At 43.9% G+C, this 27,085-nt stretch overlaps 1 protein-coding gene across 1 annotated transcript in view; it reads right to left on the bottom strand.

The window, feature by feature from the left end:
- Positions 1-27,085, bottom strand: part of CCDC85C (coiled-coil domain containing 85C) — a 108,504-nt gene that overhangs the window by 18,741 nt on the left and 62,678 nt on the right. The window contains exons 2-3 of the mRNA XM_033062080.2: positions 22,736-22,812; positions 6,735-6,839 (exon numbers count right to left, since the gene is read on the bottom strand). Of these exons, the coding sequence (XP_032917971.1) occupies positions 6,735-6,839; positions 22,736-22,812 (182 nt within the window). The remainder of the gene's footprint in view (positions 1-6,734; positions 6,840-22,735; positions 22,813-27,085) is intronic.

Here is a 27,085-nt window from a genome sequence, read left to right as displayed (position 1 = left end):
TTCCATGCCTACCCTACTGTGCAGAAAGCCTGCCAGTATCCAGCTCAAACCAAACCACCAGCACCTAAATGGCTGCACAGTCCTACGTTCCCAAACACACAGTGGGCAGCCCTGCAGCACCTGAGAACCTGCCACCGTGCACAGGAGAAGGAGCCTGTGGAAGATTCCTAGACAGATCCAGCTCTCCAGCACAGCACAGGTCCTGGCCACTCACAGGGAGTGAGTTCAGAGCCATCAGCACTCTGTATTAGCATCTTCCTTATCAAATCAAGGGACTTTATTGCAGATGATAATCTCCTTTGGCATTACTTAATTTGCTGCCTTTAATCATAGACAGCAGCTGGTCATGTAAACATTCAAATCCATGAATTAACTGCTGGGTCCACACAGAAGCCAGACAGAGCCCGTCTGTGTGTCTCAGCCACCTCCTCCTGCCTCTTCATGGTGTCCCCAGCACGCATGGATGTCTACTAAAGTAATAACAAGGACTTACATGGAGCTTTCTGATTATTGAAGAAACAATTTAACTTCCATTGCTTTCTCAGCAAACGTCACAGACGTAGCTGCTCTCCCTGCCAGGTATGACACAGCCTGGGCTCTATGGGCTCCGAAGGGAAGGGAAGGTTTCAGGGACTGCCCCGAGCAGAAAAACAAAGTCAGGACATTGTTTGCAAGTGGATGTCATTACAAACAGGAAGGGTGTCTTTTCTCAGCACTGGGCTGATGGCAGCCCCAGACTCGGGAGATTCCTCGGAGCGTGCAGAGGCGGTGAGTCAGCCTGCCCGGCAGCGGGACGGGAGCGGTCACTCCGTGCGCTCACAGCGCTGGGCAGCCGGGAACAGCACCGACAGCTTCAGCTGCCCCTCGGACTGTGAATCCCTTACCGACATGACATATTCCGAGCAGTTCCAGCCCGTAACCACCCGACACGAGCAAACGGAACAAGTCTGCCGGGACAGAGCAAGCCCAGGCTGTGCCAGCGAAGTGCACTAACTCTGACTGACTCACAGGGGCACTGTCAGCGTGAGGATTTTGAGAGGTGCTACTACTTTTGATAAAGGAACATCGAGCACGTTTGTTTTCAGAAGGAAACGGTGGGTATTTTTAAGACTTTCATGATTTTGAAGCAAATCTGGTTTGGGGATGATGCAGGTGAAAGCCTCTGAGTGGGCAGAGGATGCATGCAGGCACAGGAGCACACCTGTGCACATCTGGTCTCCATTTCAGCCTGGCTGCCCTTCCAGACCCGTGGCAGAGCAAGGATCTGTTGTGTCCCTGCCTCTCCCCCGACCCATTGCCAGCCCCACACAAAGGTACATGAAAAATGAGCAGGAGAAGATCCTCAAAGCAGATTAATTTTGCTTCCTGTGGTTACCTGTAAGGGAGGCTATGAGCACAACCTGTCAATGCCTCTTTCGCTCATCAAATCCCCAAACTTTGTCACTGCCAAACTTTGTGCTGGTTAGCTGCCATGGGGAAAAAAGCCACACACTGTTCAGAGCCTTTGCAATAGCAGCAGATGAAGGGCAGCTGCTTTCAGAAATGGATTGGTTTGTTCTCAGCTGCTGGTGCTACACTCTGAGGCTTCACCATAGCACTCCCTGGGCCATAAATCCCGACAAAACTTCCATTTTATTTTATCTCCCACAGCTACTGTTGCTGCAGCAGCAAATCAGCCACCTTGAATTTCTCTTTTTGTCTGCTCAATAACATCCTGGTGGTATCAGTGAAGTCAGTGGGAAGGAGCTGCCTTCTGCCACGCTTCTCACACTTCTCTCAGTCACTGCTTCCCCCAGCCTAACAAGGCACCATGGCCATCACTGATGTGGGAAGGTGAGAAACCAGCCTAGAGTCATCCTCTGACACACACCAGCTGTGCTCAGCTCACCTGACAGCTGAGGGGATGGGGTGCAGGGGCAGGAGAAGGAAGGGGACCATCAGGACAATGCATAGGATGGGCTTCTGAAGCAACAGAAGGGGTTGAAGCATTTTCAGAGGCCGCAATGAGGTGCTGAAGACTGAAATGCAGTCCTGCGGATGCCAGAGGCACTGGGCAGCCAGGAATTCCCCTGCCCAGGGGTTTCATGTAGCACTGTGAGGGGCTGGGGGGTCCCTGCTGGCAGTGGAGGACACCCTGGGGTCCTGCCCAGTGCACCAGGGACTCTGCAGGGACAACCAACGCTCCAAGGATTGCCCTGATTCTTCTGGGTGCATCTTCAGGACATCACAATGAGAACAGTGTGATCTTTTGCCATTTCAAACTTGATTTTAAAAGGCTGGCTTTAAGAAGCTGATCCAGCTCTTCTCTCTGAGAGGAATCCCATGCAGCCTGAGGAGGGACTACAAGACTTGCTCTGGATTCCCCAGTGAGACCCAAGACCAGGCTTGGGCCACAGTTACATCTCCTGGCCTACACCAGGTTGGTTCAGGGCCAGCTTTGTCCTTCCTCTACAGAGAGTTGAGGGAGAGATACCAAGTTACCTTCTCACTTTTCTTCTGCCTTAGCCCTTGTACCAAACAGGATGGGGACCACTGTCTTTCCAGCCAAACCGGAGAGACAGGAGTGTCATTGGGCTGGGGTTTTGCTACTGTGTGCCTTCACATCACTTCTCCTCACCACTGCTCTCACAGGCTCAGCAGACAGCCAGCACTTCAGCCAAGGACTCATCATCCTTTCCTACTCCATCTAATGGTTTCTCTTTACACCTACAGACCACAAACATTTGGGCTTGTTTTTGTAATAGCAAGTGTGCCATCTGGTAAAACAAAATACACTTCCCCCGAGTATCTCTACAAGGCAGAGGTACTAAACGTGACTTGTGACAGCATGGTGGGAATCAAGGGAAGGGGCTGGTGCTGCAGCCAAGCTGCCAGAGGTATCTCCCAGGTTTTGCATCCTTCAAGAAGCGGGCACTGGAGGACAATACACAGAAACAGTGTCAGGAAGTCAGAGACCCAGCAGCCCTCTAAGCTGAGTGCTCTCTACTACATAACCACACTACTGCTTCTTTGCATTTTCCTATGGACCCTGCTGGTTTTGGAATAGATTTAGAGAGGGAAAATAAATTGTGTCTCGCCAGTCTGGTCTGTAGTCTATACAGACTCCTGAGAGAAGCAGCTTTGAACACTCTAACAGAAATCTCACTTTTATCTGAATGTACTAACTGTAGTCTTCAGGGGCATATATAAAGGCTGGGTATTGGCATCATCAGCATTGTCTTCTCAAAAAGAGAGAGCTTGTCTCAGCTCTCACAGACTGTATCTGCAGGTACTTCCCCCAGGGATTCCCAGTTCCAGACCCAGGATGGTCTCCAGTCACCACCTACAGCACTGGCAGACACATCCTCCTGCTCCCAGGTGGGGAACCACTAGGAGCTCCTGCTCCTCAGCAAGGGAATGCTAAAAACTTGGTACAAAAACTTAAGGGAGGGGAAGGTGATGATTATTTTTACCTAACATGTCACTCACACCCACACACCCACAAACACACATTCACATCTTCACCAAAAGGTGGTCAGGGTCACTGTGTGTGGCATAGAAAACAAGGGACACCCACTAGCAAATGCTAATGACAGCCCTGGCATCCCTCCTCATTGACAGCAAAGAAATGGGTTCTGGGACACATTTTTCACATGCCTTAGGAGCCAATGGTTATTGCAGGCAGATCTTTATCTCAGCATCTTGCTTACTCACCCTCCAAAAACCGTAGGAAATCTGCTGCCTGTTGCCTCCTTTCCATCACTCTGGCCATCTTATCTACTCCTTCCTCTTGGAACCACAGGAAGAAAAATCGTGGTGTGACATTGCTCCTGTTATCAGGGAAGCAGTCCTCTGCTGATGAGCCATCTGTGGTGTGGCCTTATCACAGCACAGACCTCCCAGTCCTGACGCAAACCACACATCCTGTGGTGTTTACCCATTTGTTTGCTGCCAGTCACATCTTTGGCCACCAGCACAGGCCAAAGCATCCCTTCCCCTAGAATTTCTGCTGGTGTTTTCACACACACTTCTCCACCCACACTCCCTCCACACTAGCCCTAGTATTTCCATTACAAATCTCTGCAATTACTCCCACCAAAGGCAAGATTCCCATTATAAATCACATAAACACTGCTAGCAGATTTAAAATCTGAGCCAGCCAGGCTAGCTCCAACTGCTAGCAACAAGCTGGCTCATGTTTAATGGTGTTCTTTGCCAGAGTGGATAAATGGTTCTTCCAGACAGCTGGTTTACGAGCTTCTCAAGGTGATGGAACCTGCAGCCATAGGACCATAAGCAGCCCTCAGGTCACCTCCCATGCCTGGGCACTGAGATGGGTCTGTGGCACAGCCACAGGGCAGTGGACAGGAACATCAAAGTCTGCAGGGAACATGCATCCACATGGCAGCCAGAGCACCCATGAAGAGGCCAAGAGAGAGGTGCAGGCTCTGGGCCATGTCTCAGCCCCCAAATAAATCTTCATCTGTGCAGCAGGGGTCTTGGATGTCCCCCTGGATGTGGGGGAGTGAGCAAACAGCTGTGGGGGGTTTAATTGCCAGCTGCAGTTAAACCATGACACCCAGATGCCAGGTGGGTCACAGAGTCCTCAGCAGTGCAGGCTTTCAGGTACCTCAAAGACAGCTCTCATGCCTGGGATATCAACTGACATGAGACTGAGCAGTTCTGGAGGCTGCTGGCAATGGGAAAGATGGGGCCAGCCTATCCAGCTTAGTCTCACCCCATGAAAATGCCATGTCCCATCAGGAGCTCGTTGCTGCCTCATCTCATGAGCCCAAGCCAGAGGAAATCACCCTCACCTCTCAAAGGACACAGCACTCTGGCACTCCATGAAATGATGCTGGGTGGCAGTTCCCAGAGCTGCAAAGACTGACCATTCTGCTACCAGTCCAATTGTCCATCACTCACCCACATGAAGCTTGTGCAGGCACAAAGAAGAATGGTTTCTCACAAACTCATACCTGCTGTCTATAAAAAAAAACCCACAGAGAAACTCAGGTGCATCTAAATGTCCACTTCTGGGCATGCTCAAGTCATTCAAAGACATTTGCATGAATTTGTGATCATTATCCTTTGTCACAAAAACAGTGTGCCATGTCAAGTCACTAACCAAAGGGATTTTGGTAGGAATAAGTAAATAAATGGCTACATAAGTATCTCAGACAATGTGAATTTGGATCCAAAGATGTTTTTGTTTTTTCTCTATCAACTTCCCACAAAGAGGGCAGAACACAACTAGGGTGACAGATGAAAATGAATGTCACACAGCACCCAGGCCTCTCATAAATACCAGGTGCCATCTCTTCCTTGTGGAAGGAGAGAAAACAGGGACAAGAAGCCAGGAAGGGCTCCAGCAGGCAGGACCATCTGCCACCAGCCCTCATACAGCCCCAGTGAGCTGCAGGGGCCAATGCTCAAGCAGAAAACTCTCCTGCCAGCTCCCATCCCAGCACAACTCCTCTGCAGAGAGTTGCTGGACATATCCCAGCCTGACTGACAAGATAAATGTAAAATCATGAGTAGCAGCACTCCTTGGGGCAACCAGCACAGGCTGATTGAGCATCACCAACCTGAAACAAAGCTGGGGACCAAAAGCCCAAGCACCAGGGAAGTAAAGTAAAATGTTCAAAATTATAAGGCTGGCACAGCTGGACAAACATCTCCAGGTTCAAGTCTCTGCACTCCCTATGAAGTCTCCTGTCTTTATACATGGGGCACAAAGTTAGAAAAGTGAATATTCATCTGGACAGTTTTAGCTCCCTTTTTTTTGCTCAAAGCATCTCCATCCATCCTACCATTTAGCAGGGATAGGAAAGGGATATGCATCCATACTTGAATTTTATTTATGGAAACTTTATTAAATTATTATTGTACCCTTCTTTACAACTGTAAGAGATACACTAAATCTACAGAACTACTTTTTCCCAAGGAAGCAGCTGAGACATGACTGATCCTACAGGGACTTGCAGCTCTCCTGACCAGGGTCCCAGACATGGAGCAGGGAGTTCTCCAGCTGTGCTGCCATCAGGATTTTGCTCACATTCATAACACTCACAGCCCACTCACACCAGGACTCTCTGACTGTTTCTATGCTCTTCCTGTAATCTGGAAAACAATGTCACCATGCAAACATAGAGGCCCAAGCAGTGAGGGAAACATCTGGAGGCAAACACCTGGCAGGGCTCAGGATCCTCAGCCATGCCTAGCACATGGGTGCCCTGGCACAGCAGCACAGATTCCATCTATGCAAGAGGCTTTAGTCAAGATTCTTCTGTGGTTTGAGAAACAATGAAGGCAAATCTTAGGAAACACAAACCTCATTTGTGATACAGAGAAACCTAAGAACTAATTCACTAAACAACCCTGTCCATGCACTGCCAGGCACCTGGCAAGCTTCACTCACAGCCAGCTCTTTTACTGCAGGGCATTTACCAAGAAGAAGCTGCAGCTGTAACAAGACTCACCCTAGCTTTAAGATTCACAACATGAATCAGTGACTGTCAGTTGACTGAAAATGCATGCTGGGAAGTTGATGAACTAAATTCAGGCAAAGATTAATGTTCCAGGAGCTCCCCATCCTCCCAACATCTGCAGGTTTTAGCTGCACGTTTGCAACACCAGCTTCAGGGTGAACAATCACTTGGGAGGGCTCCCCTGTAATCTTCACCTGCCCCCCTCCAGCCATGCTCACTTTTGGGGATGCCCATGGTCTGTATAGGCAAGGAAACATCTCTTACATTTTGCAGGGAGTCTTGGTACTGTGGCAGTGATGAGAGCTGTGACTCAGAGTGGTACGGGGACAATCCTTTCCTCAGAGTCCTCAGGTCCCCCGTGCTGGACTGCTGCAAAGACAACAGAAAACAGGACAGTCCATATTAGTGAGAAGAAAGAAAGCTGTGCCCCCCTGACCTGCTCTCGTTACATCTCCTTGCACTAACAGTGACAGTGAACACTGTAATAAAATGGTTTTTCCATGTTCAGTCCTAGAGAAGACACCTGCAAGCAGTTGGAGGTGAACTGTTCAAGGTCTGCTACATTAAGTGATAGAGCAGGAAGGCATTTCTGTTTTGCCTAAGTTCCTACATGCTCAATAAAAACATTTGTTAAGAAGCATATAAAAATTTTTTGAGACTTCAGATTAAATCAAAATCAGCAAAAAAATCACAAACCCAAATAAACAAACAAACAAAAAAACACCTGAAAAACCCACACCAGGAGACATTTTCTAGATCAAGCAGTGCTACTATGATTCACCTAAGCTTGCAAAATGTGTGTTGACAGGAACAGTTTCTTATTTGGTTACAAATTTGCTTGCACTCACAGGTCTTAAACACAGTCAAATAAATGAAGGTAATCTATATGACCCTGGAAACCAGATAAATGCAGCCAATAGCCTGCACTCACAGGGGAAGGAGCACTGGGTGTTAGAGTACTGAATAATCTCCTGGGACAAGGTTTCTGCCTTGTGTTTTTAACTCTCTCTGTGATCTTGAAACTGGGAAGAACGATAAGTGTTTCTCATTTATAAAAGTCACCCAGAAAAAGTCAATACACAAGTAGCCAAAATCAAAGGTCTGGGAGAAGATTCTATCTTTATCACCAATAAACACCCTCATTAACTTTTCATATTTTTAAGAGTATAAAGCAGTGCACTGTCCTCTATTTAAAGCTAAAAAATCATGACCTTTCAGATTTTTATGCTCCATTAAGACTTTCAACTCCCATTTACTACAGAAATTATGTTTTCTACTTCAAAAGAACCAAAGAAAAGTCATTGAAGCAATAAAATTTAACAGGAGATCTCATAAATCAACTCAATTGTATATAAAAACCCCACAGTAACCCAAAGGCCTGAACATAACAGAGACTTTGGATACTGTTTTTGTGAACAGATCACTGGAAATACCGAAAGTTCATTTCTATTTCCTGCTTGAAGAGAAGAATTGGTGCACTCTGAGTCGATACATTATTTTCTATCAGGGTCAGAAATATTTTCTTGTAGCCACATGGCCTGTTTTAGTTGACATTCAGCTTTGGTTTTATTTCAAAATGTTGTTTTCTTAGGTTAAAACTTCTACAGTGACCCAGTGCTTTCACAACGATTCTGGAGCACTCACCCTATCAACTTTCCTTTTATAAGCTGTGAAGAGAAGGGCAGTTCTCAAGAAAGACATAATGAGAAATGGATGCTAGTCCTGTATGAGCCAATCTGCTGGGAAGTGTTGTGTCTCACATGGAATCAAGTGATACAGAACGAGTTCAGCATATCAGATATCTGGGATTCCCTGAATTTACGAAGAGAGAAGATGTGTCCTGTATTTTTTTCCCATTCCACAACAGAGAGTCAGAGAGAGAGAGATCTGAGGGAGATAATTCCCTCTGAAGCTGAAAAGTGACTGCTGCAAAACTGAGTTTCCACTATTCCTGGGAGGTATATAATTTCAAAGAAAGGTTAGCAGGTCACAAAGGAAGATGATAAGAAGACTCAGTTTACTGGCAGTGTCCCAGGCATGTGATGTCTCTTGGTGGTTATCCTGAAAGGATTTCACCCTGGCTCGTGGTGCTCCCACGGCCCTGCTGTGTGCGACCTCTTCTCCACTCTTGTGTGTGTGTGGGGACACAGCAACCTCCTGGAGAGCTCCTGGCACTCTGCTACCCACCCCCTGAAGCTGACAGGAGCTCAGGCACTCTTCCCTGACATCTGTGATGAAGGGGCACTTGTGCAGATAAGGGAAAAGCAGAATAAAACAGCAGAGCCAAATGTGAGGTTGTGTCTTTGTGCTGGAGACCCCAGAGGTTGCAGATCTCCAAGTTTCTGCTCCAGAAGAGTGCTGCCTCAGCAGTTTAGAGGCCATGGGTTACTCAGACTTTTGTAAACCACATTGAGACCTGCAAGATGCCACACGATCGTGGGGCACCAGAAATGTAGAACCAGCCCTGAGAAAGAGAGATTTGTTTGGTGGACATTTGTGGACATTTGTTTGCATCCCAAAACTTGCTGTCTTGCCCCTAAATCTGAATGGGTTGGACAACATTGGATTCCTCATGTGTTTCATCACATTACAGCTTGTCCTCACAGAAAGCAAAAATGCTTTGCCCAACTAAGGAAGGAAGACAACCAAATTCAAGTCCAACAACACCCAGTACCACTCTCTGTCGCTAAAAATACGCTTGTTTAAATTGATTTAATTAACTGCCCTATGCTCCTGCCTGGAGAAAAGTCTGTATGAATTTCAATTCAGCTAAGATTGGTTGAAATTATGTTGGTAAATACACAGATACAGTCAAAACTCTGCTCTAACAAGTGTTTATAATGGATTAGTTCTATTGCTTTTTTTAAAGCAAATCCCATTTAAGACTGCACTAGCGTGTGACAAAACTATTGTTAGGTTGTTTCAGTGACTGCTGATTACGAATCTGACCTAATGCATTCAATTTGATGGAAAGATTCCCACTGAGTTCAATGAACATCAAAACAAGCTCTTAATTAAAGAACAGAAAGGAGAAAAGAGGGCAAAAAAAATAGGACAAGGAAAGACATCTAAGAAATAAAAATGCTGAGCAGAGTTCTATCCAGAAGAGGAACAAGATGTTTGGAGCAGACAGTGCATCTTCACCTGCCATTATTTATAAAATATTCCTGTCAGAGATGGGCAGAGTAAACTTTTTCCTCCTACTGTCTGTCATAAAGCCAGCCCCTTTCATAACTCAATACAATTTTCCTTCTATAATTTCTAGAATTTATTTGGGAATGTTGCTGTAATTGCTTATGGTTTTTTACAACAGGATACCAATCACAGCTCTGCACTATTTATCTTCCCTGTACTAAAAGCAAATGTGTTTTTCACCCAAGAAAGAAAACTGCTTTTTCTACCTTTTTAAAATGAAAATGGTGCAGTGACACATATTCAACAAACCTTCCTAAACATTTGCACATTCCTTGGGCTTTGCTATCAGTGTTAGAGCTAACCAGGGAGAGAAAGTGAATCCCTCATTAAAAAGCAATATGACTAATGATGCATCAGAATGAGTAGCCATTACTCCACTTAAACCTAAATTAAAAATCCTGGTATTTGCATTGTCAATTCACTCACAAAATGAAATCTCTTATTACCTTACCCAATTTTCATTACTGAGATGTAAGTGGATCCCAAATTGCTTTTCTAGTCAGAAAGACATTTTAAAAGTAGAATCCCTGATCATCTCTGTTCATCATCATTGCTGGAGATTATCTCAACATATCTATAATAAATTATCCTTCAGGTAAAATCACTTCACATTTCTGGAGCTTCAAGGAATTTATCAGCAAAATCATTTTCATCTGAACTAAAACTCCGTGGGAGCATGCAGTCTCAATTGAACTTTTATTGGAAATGTTTCCTAAGCAGAGGAGCAGAGACAGAAGGAGGGTCACAGCAAAGGAGACCAAGTGAGGGCTCAGGAGACTCACACACTTGTCCCCAGCACACACCAACAACTGGCCACTGACTGCTCCAGAGTGGCTCTTGTTCTCTTACTGTGAATACTTTTCAAACCCTAATATCATATATAGTTAAAAAAAAAAAAACAACCAAACAAAAAAACCATGTCCTGACTTTCACAGCAGTACAAAAGTGCAAGACCTGCCCTTGGTCTGTCTCAGCACTCCTCTCCATGGTGTTGCCTCCTCTTCCCAGCTGGTGAGCATGGGGACAAGGCTGCAGAGCCAGCACTGACACCCCACAGTGCTCATTCCAGCACAATCACTCCTCAATACTCGGAACAAACCACATAACATTTATTAATAAATTTTTTAACTAGGCAGGACTTAAGAGTGACCTCAGAAGATACCATCCTTGGACCAAAGCCCAAGCAGGACCTTTTCCAGCCTGTTATGAAACAAATGGACACAGGCATGCCCCTCCCACCAGGGAAGGGAGTTTGGCCTCCTCCTACCAATGAGAAAAGAGAAGGGCCAACAAATAAAGTTTTTTTGTAAAAATAGACTGCAAACCCAACTTTTTTCTGTGTAGAAAACGGAAGCAATTTGATTATAGAAGCAATTTGATGGGTGGAAAGTAGTACTTTCCATAACAAATAATGTATAATTTTAAATGCTTGAGATAGAAATTAAAGTTTTGGTGCTTACCAAAGACTAAAATTACATTTAAAAAAAAAAAAGCAGCAGAAACAAAACAATGAAAAAACAGCAAACACTTGTTCCTATCAAAGCTTTCTATCCTGCTAGCAAACAGAAGAAATGGTGGCCTCTGACTTTTTGACCTGCTGTGCTGAGTGATTCAATTGAAAAATAACACAAATAACACAGGGAGATGGATGGTGTTTGTGGTATTTTAAGGTCAAAGTACTATGAAGAAACATTTATTTTCCTTTCCGTTTCTGTCCAGTAAAGTCAGATCAGTGCTTTGGCCATGTTGGACCAACTGTGAAGACAAAGTGTTGAAAACTTAGAGACAAGTCAGACAAATTATCTTTTCTGTTGCCCTTCAGTGTTACTTCTGCTAGAAGGGAGAAAAAAGAAGACAAATATTCAATTCTGAAATACTTTGATTCAACAAAATGGGCTGTTCTTAACATAAATTCAACACATAAAGACAGAAATTTACTTGACAGAAAGTTCTCAGCATTTATGAGAGATTAGCAAAAAACTATTTCACTTAGAATTATGTTCTGAAGTGACCGAGGAAAATTAAAAAGCAGCACTGTCAGCTCCCAGTAATTCATGAATTAGCATTCAAAACAGGGTCGTTACATAAGTAGTCTTTAATTGAAAACACTTTTTTCTCCTTTTGCATAAGTTGTGGCAGATGAAGGCTAAAAAAAAGTATTTAATCATAAATGATCAGTTTGACCCTGTGCCCTGTGGAAATAGTAAAGCCTTCACAAAGGGTCACAGCTTCCCTTCTCCCCATAGGCTGTGGGCTCATTTGGGAGCAATTTGGGTGTCTAAACATCATCATCCCATGTCTAAGGATATCCCAGGGTCCTGTGGATGTGATAAAGAGGTGCCAGAGATCCACATCCTTCTGCTGCAGGCAGGAGCCAGGAGGGACAGGAGTCACCTGAGGACTACAGTTCTTCAACTCTTTGTACCTCATTTCTAACCCCTGCACTGGGAAAACTCTCCTGGTTCATAAGCCATCTTTAAAAACACACAATAAAGCATCAAATTGAAGGTCAGGAGCCCCTTTTTATTTACCTCTGGGAGTATAAAGGGATGGCAAAGTGTGTCCAGAACACACAGAATCGAGCATACATGAGTCACTGACAGCAGACTTCCCAAAGGACTGTCATTTCCGAGGGTTTATAATAATCAGCTTCATTTTCCTACAATGCAGACCCACTTGCACTAAGCTCAAGAGACAGCAGATTACACACAGCAGCACTTAAATGTATTAATATTATATCTGCTTTCAACGTAACTTTAGAAGAAATTATGTAACAGCATGAAATGCAACTAGATGGAAAGGAATACTGCAAGGAACTCAATATTGACAAAAGAACATACCCTTATTGACACCCGTTCAGAAGATTTTCTTTGGACAAATTATTATGCCACACCATCACCCAGCCCTCTGACAGACATGCAATTTCCATTTTTCGGTGGTTACCTCCCCTTCTACAAAGCACAGGATTTCCTTCAGCCATCATTGAAACACCAGAGTGAACTTGGTCCTCAGCAATAGGGCAACGACATCACACCCTGAACCTTGTAACCACATAAAGATTTTGGCTTATGATTTGGGTAATTCTCTATATGGGGGAAAAAAATCTATTTTAAAAAAATCATTCTTACTTCAGATTTTAGCTTCACCCCATAATTCTTGGATGTTAGATGGAAAACTCTGTTGAAACCTTGGCTTTTGATTATATACATTTATGAAGAGGAAAAGAAAATGCAGAAGGTTTTGTTTCAGCCCACAATGTCAGGCTGCCTTCATCTTTATGGACTCTTTTACTGCCCATTACCTGGATTACTTGTCTGTCACTGTAATATAAATTCTTAACCTACCAGCAACAATACTCTAAACCATAATTGTTCCAGTAATTGAAACTGCCTCAATTTTGACACTCAACAACCCATTGTTTGCAACTGAGTAATTAAATGGAAGGTTTAGCTCAAAACCTCTTTCTGTTATTTCCTGTAGCAATTTAGCTGAAAGTGTACACTTCACGTAGGCAAATGGCATTGATCTGAACTTGGCAAAAACACAGATATTACTAACCAGTGTCTTTTGCACAAGTGCAGAACAGAAAAAAAAATAAATTAATGGCATATTTAATACATTCAGATGATTAGAAAATGGAAATCATCGACATTAGCCAGTGAAAGAATAAGCAATCAGAGCCCCAAGCAACCAGCAGCAGTATTAAAAGGCAGCCCCCCAGTTACAAAATGTTGCTCGTGGATGCATTAACTCTCTCTACCTTACTGAAATTTTGTGGTAAGCTATTGCAGTTAGCCAGCTAGAAAGGAACATAATACATGTAGAAACTTAACAGAAATAAAGTTATCATCTTGAAAAAAAAAAAATGCATCTTTACCACAGGTGAGCAAATGGTCTTATATGCAGGACTCTGTAAGGTAATATCATTATTTGAACTTCAACCCCTTTTTCCCTATATTCATGAATGAAGCCTCGCAGAACTCATCTGCACAGACATTAATATCTCACTATCCAGATTCAGATCATGGTCATCCCTCCCAAACAGCTGATAAAGCTTCATCACCTTACTCCTCTTCACAGCTACAGGCATTTTACCACACCTGCAGAGGTCAATGGCACTGTCAGAGCACACAGCTCTGTGACAACAACCTGGCCCAAGGTAGCCTCATGTGTCACAGCAGAGCAGTGACATTTTGCTGAGCTAAAGCAAAGCAGGAACACATCTCAAACAACATGCAGGAGGTGGTGCAAAGCACCTGCCTTGCACAGCTCTCACAAGGGCATCAGGGCAATGGCCCCTGTTTCTCGTGGCCTCAGCACCACAAGTGATTGGCCCTGTCAGGCAGCCTTGGGCCCCAGAGAACATCCCCTGCCACATGACCTTGCACAAATATTTCCCCCTTATCTCATTAATCCATGTTTTAGTGTCTCACGCACCAGGAATCTGAGGGATGGGCAATTTCACTGTGTGAAGCTAGCAAATAATTGAATTTAGGTTCAGTAATTGCAGCTATCACTACAAGGCATATTCAAGCAAAAATAAGCTCAGCAAAGCACATATCTGACTTTAAGTACATGTGAAGAGTCCCATTAGCTTCAGCAGCATTTATCAGGCAAGTTGGAAATCACACACATGAGAGTGCAATAAAAAATCAACGTATTTGATTTGGAAAGAAACTCTGCAAATAAGGAAAAAAATTAGGGGATGAGATTAAAACTATTTAACATCTTCCATGTCATGCAATAATTTAAGCTTTCTGTGAGAAGAGATTAAATTCCCCCACACTGGTTCATATCCCTGTTGTACATGCAGCACATCTGGGCATCACTTGAACTGGTGACAAAGGCTTTAGAGGGTAAGGGTCTGTCAAGACACCTATTCTCTTTATTCCCTCTTCAGTATTCAGCCAGGAGGTCACAAGCAAGCTTCAGTCAGTTCCATCAGTAAACCCATTTTTAGTAGTTCATGTAGAATTGGAAATGCATTTGGGCATTGTGCCATGGCTGGATCTCAGCCATTCACAAATGTAACACAGGGATGAGGATCCCCACTTCTGCCTAGGCTCCGACTTCTCCCTCACATCATGATCTGTGTTCACAGAAGCTGGAGGGGCAACCAGATTTCACCTGGTTGCACTGGTGACAGCTGGAAGTCTCTATTGTTGGGGGAGCTAACAATTTTGGGGAAGGCAGGAGACAGTCAGTAAGAGGCTTAGCAGATTTTACCATGTAAAATCACTCTTTGAAAAAGACTTTTATTAGTATCTCAGTGGGGTACAGGATATAAAAGCAGTGCAGGTTTCAAACCTCTCCATGCTCTGTAGCAACTTCAGTAGGGAACTTTAGTACACTGTTAGTATTCAAGAATGTCTGTATTTTTCTCCTCTTGTTTTAGATCTACAGAGAAAGATCAAGCCCATAACTCACAGGAGAGTCAGATAATCAGTTCAAACCAAATTGCAGTATATAATTATAATCACACAACTGGCAGGCTTTGCTCAAGAGGAAATATGAGCTGGCACGGCTGAGAGATCCCAGTGTCACAGCCTATAACACAAATAGAAATGCAGCTCAATAGTTAACAAAGCCAAATGGAGCTAGAGCCATTGGCATTTGGTGCAGCCCGAGTGAGGTCTGTGGCTTGCACACCACGAGTTTCAGAGTCACAGACTAACAGAGCCCATCATGGCTCATTAGAACCACAATCAGTGTCTTTACTAGGGGTGCCAGTGGAGAAAGCACAGAATGCTGCCCCAGCTCCTCCAGGGAAGTAGATGCTGATATGGATGTGGTTTCAAGCATCCCCTGGAGTCACCTTTCATTTTCTCCTGTCAACTGCACTCCAGGCAAGGAGGCTAAAGGGAACCACTGCACCTGCTCCCAAAATTGCAGCCACAGCAACACTGCTGGGCTGCCCTCAAGGCACTCCCCAGCTGAGTCGTCAGGAATGAGAAAAATAAAGACCTGGAACCTCTCCTGATAAATCAGCAAAGGTCCCTTGCAGGATCTAGCTCATGTTGGCCTCCAGCAGACTGAGGGCTCTGCTGGGCATCCAAATCCCTGTCCCTTGCAGGACCACTCGGATGTTCCAAGCACTCTGCTGAATGGGGACTCAAGCAGCCAGGGAGAATCAATTACTGCCAGTCTCAATTTTTTGGAGATAATCTGAATATTCTTTAAAAGTCTTTTATAAAGATTTAGATTTGCATTTCTAGCTTCATGAAAATCAAAACAAAACTGAAAATTTTGGCATAAACTTACAGTTTTGAGTAAAGAGGCTTTTTTTTCTCAAAGCAATGAATGATTAACATCCTGCCTATTGTTGCCCAAGCCATTTTCAGATGTCAAGACTCTGAATTTTTCTTGATCTGGGCTTGAATTTGGCATTTTACTCATTGCAAAAATCTGTTTTTAAGCCTCTGCAGTTATTGCACAGTTTCGCCTCAAGACATTTCTCAGTACTTCTCAGATGGACGGATCACTGAGACTCTCTGTACTTTGAACCTCTCCACATGTTTCAAAGACACAAAAAGCTGCTTCTTCATAGCCTGATCTAACTGCAATTAAGAGCTTTTTCCCTGGCCCTGTCCTCATACAGAGAAAAAAAGTGGAATTTAGTGAAATTATTACAAAGCTGGTTAAGCACAGGATATGACTAATCCTGTATTTCACAGCTGGAGGTTAAACTGAGCCTCATTAAACCCAATGTTGTTGCTTACCCACAACAGAAATAAATGGGGCATGACAGAGCTTTGCATGTGCATCTCTCTCACACACACTCAAACACTGAAATTCAGCTCCAGCCCTTCCAAAATTTTAAGTTGCAAGAAATTATATGATGGTCTCAAATTTGTAAGACTCAATTAACCCAGTATGTCCCTGTCTATCTGTTAGTTGACAACTGGATCCAGATCTTTTCAATTATATTTCTGAGGTTTTTAGGGAATTCTGTTTCCATTCTCCTAAAATCCCTAGATACCACAGGTGACAGCCCCCAGAACACACAGTCCACCACCCAAATTTCATTACAAGTTGCAAAAACTCATTTCTGTCACAGATTGTGCATTTTAGAAGCGCATGAATGCACAGAATATTTATTTTGGTAGGTAGTAGCTCAAACCCCTGATGTCCAAAGTAAACAGAAGGAACTCCCCTGTCTTAGAGGGCTTGAAGGTATTTTGAACAGCTCCTATAAAACTGTATATTTCTTATCTGGGAAGTAAAAATGTTTTATTCAATAAATACACATTGTTACTTACATCTCAAGTCAACTTATTGCATAGAAAATTGGTCAGATCAGTCTTGTCATTGCAATTTATAAAAGGAGGTGAAATGGAACACACTTGGATATTGATTGGTTTTGCATGCTATGTTGTTTGGGTTTTTTATGGTTGTTTCTATTCTGCTTCCACAACTAAGGAAGTAACATTTGAGGAATTCTGTTATCATATCTTCCATTTACACATGTATGCAATGCAGTGCACTCTCAAAACTATATCAAAGTTTTGGTCTCAAGAGAGAAGATCTCGTGAAAATCTGTTTCTTCAAGAGCTGTACTCCAAAATGCATGGAGTCCTCTGTGCACAGGAATTCTCACCGCTGGATGTGACCCCAAATATGAATCTCCTTTTTTATTTTTTAAAAGTAATATGCAGTTGAAACACTGTCTAAAAATGGTAATACAGTAACTGAGGGCTCATCCCCTTCAGTATTCTGAATTTAAATAGAGACCAACTGCCTGGAAAGCTTTCATGTCTGAGTTGCTCTGTATAACAAAAAAAAAAATTCAATTTCCCTTGTGAGACCTTAAATTAAAGCAATTATACTTATCCTCCTCATGCACAAACAATAGGTAGACTTTGGTTTGTAATTTTGTTCCTGTCGTGGTGAGTGTGTGCAGTGCTCCTGGCACCAGCCATGGCCTCAGACAAACCTCCAGAGCCAATTCACAGAGAGGCCCAAATGCCAAAGACCTTATAGCAACTCTGAGAGCAAAAGGCAACTCCACAAGCAGGAACTGTTAATGGCAGATTTGGCACAAAAGTGGCTGATAATAAAACAGAGGAAATTGCACTCTGACTCTCCTGACCAGGCAGCACATTGTGGGCAATTGCTTTTTCTCCTCCTTGGGAAGAGATCAGGCTCTCCACTGAACAGCACTTACATCTTTGCTCTTTGCAGTTCTAAGGATTATCGGGGGTCCAGATTTTTCCCCTTGTTTTCAGAACAGTAAGCTGGAAACTGCCTGCTGAGTGCATGGTTGTGCCAAGATCCCATTTGCCTAAGAATTGTGGCAGCCTGCAGATGCTGTGGCCATGGAAGTTCTTGCTCAAACACCTCAGCTCTGTTTTAACAGCAGTGTTACAGGCATTGCCTACTATCATTCTCACTAACTCTACAGCTGTAGCCTTCTTTTAATTCAGGTAAAAGCATGCTGTTTCTTAAAAATAAGACTAAGAACAGTTTTCAAGAACTTTTAGGGATGCTCTAAAGATTTTCCAAGGATACTCTAAATCCCAGGCAGCTAGCAGGCTGAACTGCTGTAAAGTGCTGGTGCTACTGAAGTCTATTTGGCAATTTTAATTAAATACTCTTATGTTCCTCATAAATCTCAAGGGCTGTCACTCCCTAGAGAAGAATGTTTCTGCTCTGCACCGGGGCTTGAAATTTTCTGTGGAAGAGGCACCAGGACTTCACTGTCAAACATCCAGTTACTTAGAGCCTCACCTGCCCAATGCATCTGCTTTTTTAAAAGCTGGGCTTTTTGAAACAAAGGTGTGTAATGTGCCCTGAGCAACTCTGAACAGAAAAATGCCTCTGGCACTCCTGCTCTCAAGGGAAAAGGTAGACAAGGCTCAGCAGAGACGATAAACCAAAAGGAGCCCTGACAGGCAGCCCATGGTGCACAGTACTTATTACAAGGAGAGAGGAAAGTGATGAGTCCACACAGCCTATAAATTTCAGATTTAGCAAAAAGTGCTCAATCCTTGTGTGCGTACAGAATGAGCTGAAAATGCTGTGTGCTGAAAATAATGTGAAAGAATGACCAGAAGTTTGTCACTCTCATTATTTCTAAAATGCATGCATTGGTTATGAAACTACCCAGAACTGACCTTTGGAGCTTCTAAATGTTGTAAATACAGGTCTCTCTAACCTTAAGGGAAAAGTGTGTCATTAAAAATTCCTTTTAGTTCAAGGGGCAGTGTGAAGTGGTTTAAGGGGTCTATTTTGTGCTTGGACACTTCTAGCTCAGAGGAATGGAAAGCAAATATGGTCTCCCACCTCAGGGATTACATCTTAGCAATATGGAAGGTATCCTCCCTAGTCAAACAGACACCTCTAAAGAGAGGTTAACACCAGCTCTTCTGGGCATTTCCCACAATGACACAGAGGAAAATCAAGACTTCACCCAAGTGATGTTGCACAGAACGCATGCACACAGCAGAGCTCAGTGCAATTCTTCCCTGGAGAATGTGAGACTACAGAAGTGATGTCCGTGAAGCTCTCTGAAACCAACACCCAACACTTCTCAGAGCTTTCGTTCATCTTCTTTACATTAGAGCTAAAACTTCCAGAAACCAGCTACGCCTGTGAGACCACCACCACCAGGCTTTGTGGGGTCTTTGCCAATGTGGTTACACCACAGACACCTAGCAGCACTGGAGAGTAGGACTGAGTGGTCTTTTCTGGTAGTGGCATTTGCTACAACCTCTCCCCAAACAATAGAAACCAGGGCAACAAAAGTTGTGGGTTGCCAGCATCGCTGCCAGAGATTTTGCCAGCACAGCAATGCCATCCAAGAGAATGACATTCTAGCTGACATGGCCACACCAACAAAACATCACACCATAAACTCCATCAAAAAAAATTAAAAACTGAAGTAATTTCTCCTCAGAGAAAGGAGAATGGAGAGAGTGATGAGTACTGATGGGTTAGCAATGTCAGAAGCATATCAATTTCATATCAACTGGAAATACACATCATGTCCTCCCCTATAAAGCAAAAGAAGGCAAAACAACAACAAAAAAACCCCATATATATGGTTATCATAGTAACATCCTCATGTCCATTTCCTTTCCTCCCACTGCAGTGTGGCTTGTGAAATGGCCTTTCTTGATGTCCAAGAGTAAGAAAAGCTCTCTCCATTAACCTGCTCAAGTAAGTCACTAGAAAAACAGAAGTGTGGATCCCAGCACACCCGTGCTGCAGGTGACATGTACAGTGCAGAGCAGCTGCCAGGCATGGGCTGGGAAGTTTTTGCCTGTCCCACTGAGGCTTTCATCTAAAGTGCTTATAGAGAAAGGATATGTTGGGAAGCAGGAGAAAAAGTGCAAGCTCGGGATCCCCTGCAACAACTTGATTCCAGAAGGGGTTACAAATACACCATCTCTCAGCATACCTTCACTCCAGAGATGCTGAAGAAGATAAAGCAGCAAATTTCACTCAGGATGCACCAGCCAGCAAAGGGGTATTGTGTGACTGGACAGTGGAATATAAATCCAGCCATAAAGCCTGCAAAAATCCTTTGCAGCACCAGCCTTCTCAGGTTTCTCTGGATGAAGCACTATTTCAGTTCTGTGTTTAGCAGTTGGAAGGAAGCCAGGAAGACTTCCATAACCACCCCTGATTTGTTAATCCCTTAATGCACAGGCACTGTTTGTTACTTAGGACGTCAGGTTTCATCGCTCCTCAGCACGCTGGTGATAGAACTTCTTGACACCAGGCTGCAAATGTTATTGCAAAGTCAATACTCCCAGGGAGAAAGCCAAGCCGAGTTAAAATGTGACTTTGGTGTTGACAAGCCAGTTTGGCACTGCGGAGTTCAAACAGCCAGGATCACCTGGCAACTTTCAAAACAGGAGAAAGTTTGCCAGGATCCTTTCTGAGTGGAGTCTTATCCCAAGATCCGCATGGTAACAGCTAAACACTTTCCCATCAGACAAAGCAAGTAAAGACACAGTAAGTGGATTATACTTTTTGGGAAAATGCTGGGAGCTATATGTACATATGCATGTGAGTTTGTGCCTATACAGATTTTCCTAATCTTTCTCATTAAAAGGGAAAAAAATCCAGATCTGGGTGTGTAGCCTGACAGACTGGAGGTGATGCAGCTCAAATCCCAGGAGTTCAGCCAGCCCATAGTAGCTTCAACAATCCTGTTACCCTAAAGAAAGCTGATTCCCTGCTTATAATAAATAAAGTTATTCCTGAATGTGATCTAAAAGAAGTTGGATCCTGTTTTTTTGGAGGGCCATTGAGACATCACACAGAGACTGCACAGTACATCACAGCCAGGCTGGCATCAATGCCTGCTGGCACTGGGGAGGTGGCTGGCTTTCTCCAGAGCATGTTTTAAGGTAATTTCCCTCCCTCCTGGATTCAAATATTTGTAATAACACAGCCCAAAAGGTGATGACCCCTGAGGACAGTGGAGGATAAGGCACAGCCTTCACACCCAGAGCAGCATGTAGGTGAAGGCTTGATGCATGAGCCTGGAGCAGCCCTGCACAACCCAAAATTAATTTGGTTTCATCCTCCCAATGCTATAAGCCCATGCAGCTATGCAGACCCCATTCATTTTCACCATTAACTACCAATTTTTTCTTGACTTCCCATGGCAGATCTGTCAGAGCAATGTGCTTGGCTGTGGCAGGACAAAGCTAGGCCAAGGGCACACTGAGCCCATCCCCGAATCCATGCACACCCCAAGTGCCCACACACAGACCATCTGCCATCAATAGCTCCAATCAAACAGTCGGGCTTCGACCGCCACAGACACCAGCTCAGCCTGGGAGAAACACACAGGGCTTAAAACCAAATTAGCAATCAATTAATACATGAAGCAACTACAAAGCTTTTGAGTTGAGCACCCTTTTGGGGTTTAACCCTTTGGTGCCCTACGAGGTTTTATCATAGCTAGTAATACCAATGAGTATGCTGGGAAAAAGGAATAATATTTTTAAAAGCTCAGAGTCAGGCCAAAATGTGTATTTCTGAAAAAAATAACATTTGACAAAATTACATTATTAAAATTTCAGTACACATAGAGCTCTTTATTATTGTTTGTTTGTTTATTTTAAATGAGAATGTTTTAGAAATGTGATCCCAGAGCAGCCTATTCTCCAATTTGGTAAAATGCAAAGAACAGCACAACATAATTGGAAAAAGGCATTTTAAAAATATTACAAGGGCTTTTTTATTTCCAGCCCTTATAATTGGGAAGAATCTGGAACAAAATGACTGTGAAACATGGTGCTTGAAGTAAGAAGCAAAGTACAGGAAAAAAAAGTTTAAAATTACAGGAAAGTAGAACATAAAAACAGTGAAAGGATGAAAAGAACAGGAGAAAAAGGGTAACTTTTCTGATGGTTTAAATAGACAGTGTCTTATTGAATGCAGCAGAGCTGCCCCTGTTTACACCAACTGCTGTGTTTTACAGGGGATCCAGAGGACACACCAGACAGAATGGTTGTTTTCTTCTCACTGCTTGACATTGCTATATAAAGACAGGTAAGCATCATGAGTGATCAAAAGCACAGTGGCACGTGGAATAGACTTTGAAAGGCAGATGCAAGCAAAAAGTGCCCCTTTGGAGAGTCTGTTCAGATTTAAGTAACATCTCAAATAAAAGCTGCGAGCCTGCACCACACACAACTGCTCCCAAGGCTGTACTTTGACAACAGCCTCCTCTTTCAACAAGATAAAAGTCAATGTAAATGGGCAAGCAAGGCAAAATCCTACAGCAAGGACACAGGCAGAGCTGGACTCTCAGAGCATCCCCAGGAGCAGAGGTAGGCTAAGGAGCTCTGCAGGGAGGCATTCATGCATCTCTGACACACCCAGACACTAACACAGGATTCACTTTTTTCCCTTTTTTTTTTTTTTATTTTAACTAAAGGAGGCCAAATTCTTTTTGTGTGGGGTTAGTATGAATTGTGTTCTTCCTGGGCAGGATGTTTACCAAAAGCCATTGTGCATTATGATATTGGTATCAAATGATCAGTCAGACACAACCATATGGAAATAGAAAAACTGAGCCACACTAATATCTATTAGGCAATAAAACCTACCTGGGAAAGAAGCTTGTTGTCATCCTCCAGGAGCTTCACTTTTGTTTCAAGTTGCCTTATATAGTTGGAAGATGAATCTTTAGGAAAAGAGAAAAAAAACAAACACATTTAAGCTTATTGTGATACAGACAAATACTGTCAGAAGCAACATGCTTTCCTACTCTGTAGAAGGCAAGTTTGGGAATGACTGGATGAATAAAACCCTATGTGTGTAGGGTGAGGAGGGACTCCAGCAAAGGTTTTTTCTCTAAAAAGATGACATTCAGCAACAGCAATATCTCCTGTAAATCTGCAGCAATGCCAGTCTGAGGGGTGGGTGATACAGAAGGAAAGTGAAGTGGAAACACTGCATTTTGTATTTTCATAAAAGTAATTTCCTAGTTTTGAAAGCTATTCTCATTCATCTAGAACGCACCAAAATACTCCACAACAGAACAAGATGTTTCCTTTTAGGTTTGAATAAACAACCCCTCCAGACACGTGCCTTTTTCTTTCAGAAACAACTGAGAAACTCACAAAACCAAGCTGTTGGCACAGCTCTAAGAGGAGGTCAGTGCCACAACTCCCAGTGCTGTAAAAGGGGGAGAAGTGTATTCAGCAAGGCCACAGAGCTGCAGCATGCACACAGCCTGACACACACAAGTGCCTACCCAGGACATCTGTTTTTTCTAGGGCAGGCACGTGACACTACCCAGAAAAACACCAGGACAATAAAAGAGGGAATACCCTCACATAAAATGGTAATATTCAACCTGAAGGAATGCAATGACTGGTTCACCATTGCAGTAAGACAGCAACACCAGATAGGGTGGTCTGGCATAGAAGATAAGTCATGGAGAGCTCTGTGGGTGGCTTACTGCTCTCCAAAGCATCTGGCTTTTGTTTTGAAGCATGCTTTGAAGAAACACATCTGAAAATTTCACAGGGGAGAAAACAAAGGAAACTGGGAAAAGCTTTTCTCCATTTTCACTACAGCTTGATGATCTCATCCATACAATTGGATCTTTGCAAAATTTCTCCTCCATTTGTAATTTGAGTAGCAGATGCCATGAGCTGTCAGAGCAAGAGGAAAAGTTTTCCAACATTTTATTTCCAAGAGTATATTAAAAACTCCAAACATTTTCCACACTTCTGAAGGGGCATGCAAAGTGCAAAATTATAATTTCCCTCACCTCATTTATTATGGCATGACTGCAGAAGCCACTGTTCAACCCCAGGGATTCTAGTTGAGCATGAATTGGGAAGGAACCAGGAGTTTACACAAGGTGCCAGTGGGTGTGTGCTGCACTGGCCAGCACCTTTTGGGATCAGCCCCCCATGGATAGCAGGCACCTCTGGCTGCAGCTCTGGCACACGAACACTCACCCACACACACGTGTGAGGTTTAGGCTGGCTCTGTGCTGAGCAGCTTCTCTCTGCCTTTGCCAGTGGCTGCCAAACGCACTCAGCACTAAGCCTGAATGCTCTTCCTGGCCACTCTGGGGCAGCTCAGCAAAAGGGCTAGCAGGGAAGCTACAGCTAATCACTGAGACTGCTTTGGCCACTCAAGGGAAAACTGGAATATGCTCAAAAAAGTGCTACCATAGACCAGTGCCAAACCACACAAAGGAACAGCAGGATGGATCCGAGTCAAGTGCCCATCTAAAGCACACTCTCAGAGGAAAAATGCTCAGTTTTTTGACTGGATTATGCTTTGTTCAAACCCAGGAAATCCAAACAAGTCCTCATGAGAAAGGTTAAGGAGACACTGTAGGGAGCTATGTAAGTTCAGTGAACAGCTTAAGTGGTGACAAGCTTCACAGAGCTGCAGGGACCACAAACTCAGCCCAACAACCACTCTGATATGGGGGAGCTCCAGGTCAGAGGAGAATTGAGCAAACCAAGTAGGTTATAGGATCAATCTAAAGCACTTTCCCTGCGAAGGTCTCATGCACCACAGCATTAGCCATGCATATCTAAAGGTGGCAAGTGGAATGTTGCAGTAGATGGGGGCTGAACACAGCAAGATTTTGGGATCAGCTTGAAGAACTTGCTGAATTAGTAATGAACCTGTCCTCCAGCTGGGTACAAGGGGAGTTTGAGATTGTTAAGTCCAGGAGGACCATGGATTCTTTGGTTTAAACTCCTCTGTGCCCCAGGCCATCACACTTTGTTAACTTAACCCTAAATTCAGTACAATAACACCCATTTGGCTAAACAGTTTCAAAACCAGTCTCAATCTCTCTCTGAAGAGAGCCAGAGACTACTCCCTGTCTGCTAAATACAACAGCTTCACTGGTAGATCTGGTCTGTCCTTCCCACCTGCATTCCAGATCCACCAGTACCCTCATTGTGCTAGCAGCTACAAGAAATTTAGGTTAAGCAGATGAATGGTGATGCAGAAGCTGTCATGTTTAGATCCTGACTGCTACCAGAACTGACTGACTGGTTGGTGAAAAGAATAGAGCCTGACTTCCAAAGAAAAGGAGATAGAGAATTATTTCCTCTCTGTGGTTTCACACACCTTACAAAAAAAAAAAAAAAAAAAAAAAAAAAAAAAAAAGGGTACTCCTTGGGAAGGCAAGCCCTGTATCCTCGGGAGCCAATGTACACAATGGCCCTGAAAGCCTGACCAGAGAGTTGCTAGAATTCTTCAAGCACCACTGTACAATCCCAAACCATGTTTGATGTCTTACCTTAGCCAGAAAACACCCTATGGCAACATAAAATATACATAAGAAAAAAATCCAAATGAGCCGTTTTGTCAGCAGAAGATGCTCCATCTTGGGCAAAAGCGGTGAAACAGTGCTCAGAGCCATCCCAGTCCTTGCTATGCCCTCAGAGATGAATTATCTCCATCTTCTGGACTGCCTGTGTTGAGGTAGGTGCCAGATGAACCATGTGCATCTTGATCTCAGTTTTAAAAATGTTCATCACTCTCACAACAGCAGGCAGTAACATTGCCAGGCTAAGCAGTGAAACCTCAGGCTAGGTCTCACCCATGTTATATCAAGAAACACATTCCCAACATTTTTCTGCTTCTGACCTTTCTCTTATCAGTGAGTTTCCATTCTCTCCTGCCTCCCCCAGCACCAGGAGGCAAGGACAGCCCCACTGATCCACCCAGGAGAGGCAGCAGAGCTGGATCACTGACTGACCAGAACCTCACATCCCTTTTCATTAGAAATCAAACAAATGGTCCTCACTGCTGTGTCAAAGCCTGCTGCCAGCTGTGAGCAGTGCTCCACCTTCACCAGCCCAAAAGCACTCTCCCCCGTGAGTGCTCCTGAGCAGACCCAGGTACTGGGGCTTACCCCCAGCACACGCACCTAGCCACAGCTCAAGGCACTGATATTGAGTGCACTCACACCTGCTAGTGCCCTGCTGGTGACCAGACAAGTATGGTGGTCAAGGACACATGGTCAAGGATGCTCTTTCTGGCACTCCTTTTTTCTCTAGCACCCAGTGTGCCTGCAATGTCACCGGGGCCAACATCCTCCTCCAGTTACCCCCTGGGGCCACGAGAAACACCTGCACGAGCAGTGGGTGCCTTAGGGGACCAGATGGCACCAGAGGGAATGAAATTTCCCATCTAAACATTTTAGATCCCAGCCAGCACCCCCCCTGTGGCAGCCATCACACAGAAGAGGAAGCTGGGGAGAGAGGCAGCAACATGCCCTGCCAGGCTGCTACCCAGGACAGCAAAACAGGTGAAAACTGTAATCCCCACCAGCCATCCTCATTTGCACAGTGTAAATTGTACAAGCAGAATTGTTCACAGAGCTGTAAACATGAAGTCCTGTTTCTTCACAAAGCCTTGGAAAAACTAATTGGACGTAGCTCCCCACATTATGTCCATGAGAGGAAGAGGAGCTGTGTTCCAGCTCAGGAAGGAGCATTACTGTTATGATCCACCCTCCCCAAGATTTACTGTTCCAAAAAACACACTCCATCTGGAATGGGATGTAATTCACCTTGGATGTAATCTAGCTGAGTAACTTTTCTCCACATAGATAAACCACTTAATACTCATTACAGCTAAATGGAGGCAAGACAAATCACTCTACCTTGTTTTAACTCAATGGTCTCTCGGAGAGCAGGGAACTGCCTGGCTTCTCAAGCTTTGTAAAAACATAAATTAGAAATTGTTTTAACAAACAGAACAATCTTGCAGCCTGCACAGCACAGAACAGAGTAATTTTAAAAGACACTTGTAGCCTTTCTGATTCTCATCTGAGATTTCAGAGGAATCTGGCAGAAGGGTAAATATGATAAATTACATATTTATTTTGACAGCAACAAAATAAATGGTTTTATTTCCTCATATGCCACTTCTCCAACCACAGGCATGCAGAGCAGAGGTTTGTGTGG

The sequence above is a fragment of the Catharus ustulatus genome, chromosome 6 (assembly GCF_009819885.2).
Source record: "Catharus ustulatus isolate bCatUst1 chromosome 6, bCatUst1.pri.v2, whole genome shotgun sequence".
Taxonomy (NCBI): domain Eukaryota; kingdom Metazoa; phylum Chordata; class Aves; order Passeriformes; family Turdidae; genus Catharus; species Catharus ustulatus.
The sequence above is the reverse complement of the archived record's forward strand: the minus strand, read 5'-3'. Positions and strand labels throughout refer to the sequence as shown.